The sequence below is a fragment of the Setaria italica genome, chromosome IV (assembly GCF_000263155.2).
Source record: "Setaria italica strain Yugu1 chromosome IV, Setaria_italica_v2.0, whole genome shotgun sequence".
NCBI classification, from domain to species: Eukaryota; Viridiplantae; Streptophyta; class Magnoliopsida; order Poales; family Poaceae; genus Setaria; species Setaria italica.
The window spans coordinates 3,636,947-3,646,600 of NC_028453.1; the positions used below are offsets into that span (position 1 = coordinate 3,636,947).

At 53.6% G+C, this 9,654-nt stretch overlaps 1 protein-coding gene across 1 annotated transcript; it reads left to right on the plus strand.

The window, feature by feature from the left end:
• The first annotated feature begins 5,304 nt into the window (after positions 1-5,304).
• LOC101784723 lies at positions 5,305-7,341 on the plus strand. Its single transcript, XM_012845437.2, has 3 exons — positions 5,305-5,772; positions 5,867-6,315; positions 6,445-7,341. The coding sequence occupies exons 1-3, from the start codon at positions 5,370-5,372 to the stop codon at positions 6,874-6,876; spliced, it is 1,284 nt and encodes a 427-aa protein (XP_012700891.2). The 5' UTR covers positions 5,305-5,369; the 3' UTR covers positions 6,877-7,341.
• The last annotated feature ends 2,313 nt before the right edge of the window (positions 7,342-9,654 follow it).

Here is a 9,654-nt window from a genome sequence, read left to right on the forward strand (position 1 = left end):
TCTTGCGACGTGAATCGGCAGATATACGTGCACGTACCCTTCGAGGTAGCACACAGAACAGCCTTTTGTTGCTTGAATCTCGCTTGAGGTCCACTACTGATGTACTACAATTCCAATGACCCGCCATCCACGAAAAACCATACGTTTTCACATTTCCCCTCGACGCCGCCCTCGCACGTATTAATGGTTACACGCTGCTCGAGCACACGTACGTACTTGTTATGTACACTGAACATGTATGCGGTGCACGTACGTTCTGCTCCTACAACTGTGTTCCGCCTCCGGGAAACAGCCCGACCCGACCGTTCTAATTGGAAATCGTGGCGCCATCGGCAGCAGCTCAGCTCGCATCCTGCCCGGATCGATCCGCGGTCGCGTTCGATGGAGAGAGGCTCACGCTCGACATGATGATGATGATGATGATGAGCTCGCAATCGCAAGCATGCATGCACGCACGCGCCCTGGTCTCCGGCCAAGCAAAACGCCCAGATTTATTGCTCGCCAGCTGCGATAATCATGAAGCAGCTGGAGTAGTATACGTATAGCACGCGCATGTACAGTACAAGTATCCCTCCCCTTGCCCGGGCGGGGGGCGTATTATTAAACCGCCCCGTGCCCGTGCACGAGTAAATGTGGCGCCCGGCCTCATGAGTCACGCGTTCCCTATGACCGGCCGGCCGGCCGGGCTCATCTCTCCTCGGCTGGGCGCGAGCGCGACGACGGCCGGCCCAACAGGCAGCTGGGCGTGAGCGCGACGACGGCCGGCCCAAGAGAGCTACTACTTCCTAGTCTAGCTACAGCAGCTAGTAGCTAGCGCGGTGGCAGAATTTTTACGCACCTGCCGTGACGGCAGCTAGTTCTTCGTCTCCTGCTTCGTGGGTGTACGGCAATCCTACAGCTAGATACCGCGAGCGTCGTGAAACACTCGGGACGACGGGCTCACGCTGCGCGCATAGATGGATGTGAATGTGATGATGATCAGCTAGCATGAGTGATCATGCACCGATCCATCCGACGACGGCGCCAGTCGGCCAGCAGGCTACTGCCGTATGATTGCCGGATCGGAGCAACGCGATATGCAAGATTGAAAATTAAAATGTCGTCAGAAAACCAGAGCTTCATTCCAAACTCTAGGGGCTTTTCCTCACGATTGAATTGCATGCACGTGATGCGCGCGGTGTCGCTGCTGCGCTCTGTGCCACGCACGCACGCACGCACTCCACGTTGGAGGTGGAGCCATGGCGGCCGACATGATCTCGATCCGGAGCGAGCGAGGGGGGGAGAGGGCTTTCAAGCTAGTTTCAATCATCGGAGGCCGGCCGGCGCGAGTGGCGTGGCCAACGGCGGCGGCGCCGCGCTGGCCGGCCGGCAGTACGAAGTGAGCATTCATCAGCCAGGGGGTCCTCCAGTCCGGTGCCCATCACGCGTCACCCCAATTCACCATCCATCTGGGGGAAATTTGAACGTCGCGCCATACGGATGGAACCCTCTCCCGCGTACGTACGCTCTGCATGCGCGCGGATTGATTGATTAGGCATCGTTAATTGGGGGCGCCCGGTACACGCTGCACTGCACGCCCGGTACATGCCCCATCATTAGCATTTCAAAAGTGTTAATCTCTCCCGACAGTTTTTTAATAATACAGTATAATTGGATAGCTACTGTATATAATATAACAATGGTCTAAAATTCTCTAATCGCACGATAATTTCTAGTATAATTCTCTAATCGCACATGTCATCCTCGATATTCGGCAGGATAGCAGACAACTGCAAAGTCTATATTTCGCCAAAATTAGAAGAGAGCAGAATAAAATTGCGCATGAACCTGCTCATCTAGCCATTGCTCGGGTCAGTGTTGATTTTCTCTCGCTTCTGCACCTGAGTGTGTTAACACTCTCGTGTGTAATGAACTCCCTTAAGCAATAAATTAAGCTCTCTCTTTCGCAAAAAAAAAAACACTTCGAAAGAAAGATCACACATCTTGTAGCGTAGGCGACCTAGGAAAGTACGAGTTGTAGTGGTTGCATGTCGTATGCTGTAATGCGATTGAAAAAAAAGATGTAACTGCAACTACGTACTGTGAACTGGTCTCCCTTTCCAAAGCAAATGCTTTTCCCCTGTTAGTGATACAGTCAAGACTGATCGAGAGTTTACGTGATGATACTCCGTGTTACGGAGGAGTGTACGTAATGCGCCACTCATCTGTTTACTGTGACAGGCAAATATGCGCCGTAACTTTTGGGGCTGCAGACCTGCAGTGCGTGCTTTACCCTCGGCTATAACTGTTGTCAGTCAGACGACAGGTATTTATCGCCCTAATCGTTTAGTACGCACCAGTTGGTTTAATTTGCCGTTACAGCTGACTGGGCATTGGCTACTGTTGCTGGCGACCGAATTTGAACTCAAACGGTCAAAGCCTCGATGGCCTCCGTTCTACTACTAGAGTATTTTAACCTGGGAGTAAAATGATCCGTGGCTTCCATTTAATTCTTCGACGGGTTTCAATTTGAATTCGCATGATGGTACAGTAATCAACACGGGGTGTTAGTACGAGAGTACGTACGTCTAATCGCTATGGTGTGTGGTTAATTTCGGTATGGCCATGCATGATTGAAGCTTTTACTCCGGCAAATCGATTCATGTGTCCACGGGAAAACGACCGGGCCACGATAAGAAGAACAAAAAACACAAACAATTTTGCTTCAGGCCTTCAGCTATATACGCATCATCTATTTTAAAAACAATTTTCACGACCCATGTACCAATACCTCACCCAGTCAAAATAAGTGATACTTTAGATTGCGAGTGGTAAACCCGTTCTAAACTTTGTTTACAAATTGTCACTCAACTTTGTGTCGGGTTTGGATGTCTGAAAAATGATTTGAGTAGATTAGTCTCGAAAAATAGTTCCATATGAGTAGTTTGCTATATCTTATAGATATGTTATAGCCAAAATATTAGCAAAAACGTCTCTTTTTAGCTAGTGTGACCAAAGGGACTACAAAACTTTTAGGGTCTCTTCTGAGGAAGCAACATTGGCCCATTGGAAACTCATGCACAATAGAGTGGTCCATCACGGATCATCCTATAAATTTTAATAGGATGGATAGTTTCTTTTAGTTAAAATAATTTTTTTAGGTGGCAACGGGGGCGGAGATCGCCCACCTGAACTCAATTGATCTTTTGGGCAGAGCCCAGTTGAGTTTTACATCGCTGGCACAGCACGATAGAGAGGTACAACAGGGGAGGGAGAAGTTTGCCCTAGTGTGACATTACACAGCAATGGCAGAGCACCAGGAGTCAAGTGGAGCGCAGTTCAGCCGGTGAGGAGTGCGGACGGTCCAGAGCTGTGAATGGGAAACCACAGCTGCCGTCATCGTCGCATGGTCTTGGTTGCACTCATCAAACACCATGCGGTTTCGACTCTTCTAAACGACCCTGAGCAGGAGGAGGATGCCCGTGTTGCAGAGCGTGCCCGGAGGCAGCGGCACACCTGCCACGAGCGTCTCCAGGTTGTGCGGCAGGGGCACCCTAGGGCAGATGGTCGCCTAGAACACGGGGATAGCCGAAGAAAAGATGTGCAGCGTCCTTCGGCGTGGTGGGGCAGAAGGGGCAGAATTCCACTCCTAGCGCACCGTGGCGATGGAGAAAGCTTCTTGTCCTTGTGTTGCCGTGCCACAGGATCCAGAAGAACACACACACCTTGATGGGGGTGAAGTTTGCTCAATTGATGTTGGTGAAGGAATGGAATAGCCTGTTTGCTTCAGCATGCGGTAGACTGCCCTGGAGCGGAAGGCACGTTCTGGCCCCCAGAGGAGGTGGTGGGCATCAGGCGCCCCTCCGAGGCGGAGCCCAGTGAGCCGGGAGGACAGGCCGGCAAGCTCATCATCCATTGCGGCGCTTAGGCGATCCTACATAGGCAGCACTAGCGCACCAGAGCGGAACGCCGCTGCCACAGTGATGTCCGGGTCGGTGCAATGTGAGAACAGTGCATGCAAGGTCGGTGGCGAGGACGCTGGCGGTCGACCAATTGTCGAACCAGAATGAGGTGGAGCCCAGTTGCCCAGGAAGACGCCGGTGACCGCTCGATAAGTGTGGATGAGCTCCTGGAACATGGACCAAGAGAACGTTAGCGACGCCCTCCGCCCAGGGGTGTACCACTACCGCACCTAGTTGGTCCAGGGGTTGCTATGCCCGGCCGTCAGCTTGTCGACGGTCTTGAGAAGGAGGCACGTGTTCTGGACCTCGATGTCGATGATGCTGAGGCCATCTTCGTCCTTGAGGTGGCATGCTTTAGTTAAAATAATCATGTGCTTGTAACAAAGATGGTTATGAACCAACCCAATGTATTCTTAAACTAAACAATATTCCTAGGATTATAGTTAGAATCGGATAACCCTTCACTAATAAATCATCCCTCGAAAGAAACACCTCATTTATCGTCAATCAAGAATATGTGCAGCAACATTCTAGGACAACTCATGCTTGCAAGCAATCGAAGGGAGCAAAGATCTTTGCCAAAGCTAGGACATGTGTTCTTGTCTCCTGCTGTGAGCACAGTACGCAAAATATAACATCACCTTGGTTCACCTGAACGTATTTCAAAACTTTAACCCTACGGGGGTGAAAATTTCGATTTCTCAAAAACAACCGGGCACGTCGACCTGTCCGATCAGAAATGAACACGCAGGAATGCAGGATCGAGTGACTCAGGCCAGGATGCCGCTCGCAGGACCCCCAGCCAGAAGCAGCAGCACAGCGCCACTGCCATGAGGACCCGACCCGACCGCCCCAACCCCGCCCCGCCCGCCAACACCCCCCCCCCCCCCCCCCCTTCCCAAGTCTCCAGAGCGAAATTCCCTCGCCTGCCACTGCCGTCTGCCGCCCCCTCTGCTCTGCTCGGTTTCGTCCGTCAGTAACACTCAGAATTTCACAGTTCCATTCCGCAGTTACCGGTACCGGCAGCTTCTCTTCCCTGCACCTGCAGCTGCCTCAACATGGGTTGCTCGCTCGCGCAGTTAATTCCCCCTCCCTGCACCCTCCAATTGCCCCGGACCATCGCCATTAGCGCGGCCATGCAAGCTTCCAAGATCATTCATCGTCTTCGATTAGTACCCGCATTTAATGCCGCTTTTTTAAACTTGCAGAGGTTCCCTCCAAGAAAGAAGGTTGCAGCGCCTTCCCGAAGAGGAACAGTGGTGACTGGTGAGATGAGAGCTGCTGCTGCTGCTGCTGCTTCCTCCTCGTCGCCTTCTCCTATAAATATGTGGCGTGCCGCCGGAGCACGAGGCGTGTCCAAGAATTCAAATTCCTCGGCTAGTGTGTCTTCGCGCCTACGGGTGTAGCTTGGTTGAATTATCACTGGCGATGGAGAATTGCGTGAGAGGTCGAGCGGGAGGAAGGGTAGGGGAGGCGGGGGGCTCGCTGCCCCTGCCCCCGCCGCCGCGCATGGCGGCCGCGAATCACTCAGCCGCGGCGGCGACGGCGTCCATCCGGGCGCACCTGGCGCGGACCGCTAGCGGGGTGGACGCCCAGCCATCGCCGCGGTCGCTCCTGTCGCGAATCCTTCTGCGCGGCGGCGGCGGCGGTGACGCCGGGGGCAGCGGAGGAGGGTTCGGGTGCCGGGTGCGGCTGCCGCGGCGGCACGGCGGCGGCCTGAGGGAGGAGCGGAAGGAAGGCTCCGAGCAGGGGGAGACTCCCCGTGTCAAGGTCGTCGAGCCGCCGCCGCCGCCACCGGAGATGCCCCTCGAGACGCCACGGAGTTCATTAGGTACAGCGCGGCATGCCAACGCATAATCAATTAATCAAACCTGATAATTCAGAGGAAATCAGCATCGATGCTGAATCCTTGATGAGTCGTGCAGGGAGGAAGAAGCCTGAGGAGGAGCTGGTGTCCATGAACCTGGGCCTGGGCGCGAGCCTGGTGCTGCTGCTGTCCAAGAGCGCCGTGGAGCTGAACAAGATGGTGGAGCTGCGCGCGCAGATGGAGGCGCTGGTGTCGGAGATCAGGCAGGCGGCGCGGTGGAAGGAGGACACGAGCGGCCCCGCCGTCTCGCAGGAGTCCAACGGCAGCAGCAGCGCCACCACCACCGCCGTGAAGGACCCGATCGCCTTTCCCGCGGCGGCCGAGGCCGACGCGGCGTCCAACTGCTCCCGCACGACTGCCGGCGATAACGCGACCGCCGTCGTCATGGACCAGCTGGAGGCGGAGCTCCAGGCCGAGCTGGGCCGCATGCAGCGCGTCGCCGGCGGCGGCACGGACCGCGCAGCGCACGGCGGCGACAAGCGGATCGCGCCGATGCATGGGCTCGAGGTAATACAGTACACCTGTCACGATTCACGAATCAGCTGTACGCCACGTACTGACGTACAAGCACACGTAGCACGTACCACGATCCAAGGCGATCATCAATTCATCATGTGTGTCTGCCATTGCCGCCAGCTGCCAATGTTGAAGGTGAAGACGAAGGCCAGCAACGCCATCGGTGGCTCGTCAAGGATCCGCGTCGAAGACGGCAGCGCCGCGAAGGACGACGGCGAAGTAGTAGACGGCAATGCTGACGACGAGGAGGAGGACGAGGAGGCCGACGAGTACGAGGAAGCCGACGAGGAGGAAGATGAAGAGGAGGAGGATGAGGGGTACGACGAGGACGGGACGAGCCCCCCGCACGGCGGCGTGTCGGCGCGCGCGCTGGAGCGGCGGCTGCACGAGCTCTTGCAGAAGCGGCAGCAGGAGCGGATCGTGGAGCTGGAGTCGGCGCTGGACGCCGCCCAGCGTCGGCTCCACGAGAAGGAGCGCGAGGTCGTCTGGTGGCGCGACGCCGCCAAGCTCGTCTCCCACCGCCGCGACGACTCCCGCCGCTTCGTCCGGTAGGACTTTCCGCGCGGGAACGTGGCGCGAAACGCTTTCCCGCGCGCGCCAAGGTCTCGGCTTGGTCGCACGTGCCCAGCTGCCTCCTGCTGCTGCGGGAGAGTTAGGGGGCGGTGTCAGGATGGTTGGGGTCTCGTCACGCTGCGCGGGTGACGCGGTGTAACTGCGGCGAGCTGGGGCGACGCGGCTCTGCTCTGCACACCCGCAGCAATGGCAGCGTCCTGACGCCTGCCGCCTTCTTCTGTGCGTGCACTGGCTCTGGAACCGGAAGTTTCGGTGCGTGCGCGCAGCAGCAGGGGGGAGTGTGGTGTGGTGTACTGACGTGTCGTGCTGGTGTCCGGTTCAGATGAGATGTTTTGTGAAATCCGAGCAGAGGTTGTACTTTGGTCCGTGCCTATGCTGGAAGGCCATTTCGGTGTCGATCGCTCCTGTACCAAAAATAAATGCTGATCATTGTGATTTCGTGTCGAGGTTCGAACATGTGTGGATGAAAATTTGAATGGGAAAAAATGTGGTGGTACTGGCTGGTTGGAGAGCCTCTTGAATTTGAACTGGAAAAACGCGGGAACGGCTTCAGATTTTGGGAGAGGGAGATGATATTATTACTAGTAGAAGCAAAATAGCTAGACAAGATAAGAGAAAAAACAAGGTTCCGGCACCGATCGAAGCATTGGCGTTCAATATCAGTTTCTGCCTCGTTCCAAATTCATGGAGGGAAATACAGCCGGGGGGACCAGACAGCATTTGGGCCCCCCAAGCAACAGTAACGGCCACTCTCTCTGACTGAATTTACTTGCGCCGCAGTTCGCAGAGGGCCTGCGCCGCAGTACACCGCAGAGGCATTAATCCCTGGGCTGGGGGCAGGGGCAGCAGAAACTGGCACTGGTAAAAAAGAACAAATAACAACTGCAGCAGCACACGAGGGTAGAATAGAAGGCGCAGCGGCTGTTACCGCTGCAGTTTCGGCGCCAGAGCAGAGCGAGCGTGTGCAGAATTAGGAACCTGAGCAACTGAACTGAGTGGCTGAGCCTTCTTCAGAAACAGCAGGATTAGTGCCCCCACTGATGCTGAAATGCTGAGTGAATGAAATTGGGGTGCACTCCGCCAGAAACAGCAGGAGTTCCCAGGCTGCATCTGAGAAGCCATTAAGGGTTGCCCTGTACTGTTCCTTTAGCCGGAAAATAATTTGCGTATGGGTAAATAATTAATATTTGTTATTTTCGCAAAAAATGTTCAGAGTAGGGGCGGCGCAGCAGACGGCTCCTGCTCCTGCCGATCGACTGGAGTGGAGCACCAATGCACCATGCGTTTTGACGTACAAGCAACGTAGGATTCAAACGCACCGTAGCGCAATCCACAGCAATGTTGTTGCTGCTGGTTAGCTGTTGGGCTAAAGCTACAGTGCAAGTCGCTGTGGGCCGGCGGACATATATTGTAACGAGAACTAGTAATTTGCGCGCGCCCATGCGCGCGCATAGTTTTTTTTAATTCTATTAGGGTAGATAAAGTTTATTTGGCAATAGGAATATATTAAAAAGATGCATAACTTTAGGTGCATAAGTAAGAAATATTTACATTTCATGGATCTTGTTGGAATATTTAGGCTAGGCCCATTTAATTCATTTAATCTCAAGGTCCATGTTTAATGCCAGGTGGTTAAAGCGGTTAATCCCACATAGGTAGTTAAGGAGTATCTTAACCAACTTAAATAGGTGGACTATGTGTGCACTAATTGAGAAATTGAGGAAGAGAGAAAGGGTGCCACGTGCACGCGCTCTAGCTCGCTGAGCCGTGGCGTGCCATGCCGTGCCGAGCGCAACGTGTCCGGACGAGGTGAGGTGATTGGTTTTGCCATTTCTGAGAATTGATTCGTGACTTCATGGTTCAATTATAACAGCCAATTAGCCTGAGTAACTGGCGCATTTGATGGCTGATGTTAACTTACTGACACTATTGAATGGCTGATTAATGGCTATCAATCACTTGAGATCGTGTCCAGGTTTGTTGAATATCCTTGCGTCTATAAGAGAGATGCTCATCCTCTGGTTAATTTACCCGAAGAGACCAACTTCTCTCTCTTTTTGCTGTTGCCCGCTACTATCTTGGCATTCCCATCGCGAGCCTCTGCGCGCATAGAGCTTGCGAGAGCAGGTCTCCGAAACTTCATCCTGCTGTGACACTTGAACGAGTAGGCAGGCGATTAAGTTTTTGGGGAGCGCATCTTGTGCGCGACTACTCACTGCGAATGACTACGTCCTACTACTTCCTGAAGGCCGTTCGAGGGACTGCTCTGCACCAACTCGTCATTGCATCAACTCTGATCGACTACATCGAACAGCCCGAACCGATGTTTCAGGCACAATGTCTGATGCGTCCAGTTCTGGGAACGGAGCACCCATTGCCTCCGGCAATGGTCACACCCCTGGGTACATACTGAACCTCCTCTGGTTCTTTCTTTTGATTTTGTTTATGTTCAAATGTGTTTTAAACATAAACACTTGCACATGCTTTGTGTCACTCACAATGACCATGATTTAGTTAATAATATTCGAAATTAAAATATGCCGTAAAATGCCTAGATTTCTAACAATCCAAAAACTTAATATTTGTGATAGGCTTACGGTCACTTGTCACTGGTTTTGCTGCTGTGCTTAAACCAAATATTTTTGATGGCTCAAATTACAAACGGTGGCGTGATAGGATGATCCTTTGGTTAAATGCTATGAACATTATTCATGTCGCAAAGCGGAAGCCAGAACAGTTTACTCCAGAGGAGGAGCA

What these genes read in the sequence shown, in the direction of transcription:
- LOC101784723 (XM_012845437.2), top strand. Translation starts at nt 5,370, where the DNA reads ATGGAGAATTGCGTGAGAGGTCGAGCGGGAGGAAGGGTAGGGGAGGCG. An exon ending in GACGCCACGGAGTTCATTAG is followed by an intron (nt 5,773 to 5,866) that starts GTACAGCGCGGC and finishes TGAGTCGTGCAG; the next exon opens with GGAGGAAGAAGCCTGAGGAG. An exon ending in CGCCGATGCATGGGCTCGAG is followed by an intron (nt 6,316 to 6,444) that starts GTAATACAGTAC and finishes CATTGCCGCCAG; the next exon opens with CTGCCAATGTTGAAGGTGAA.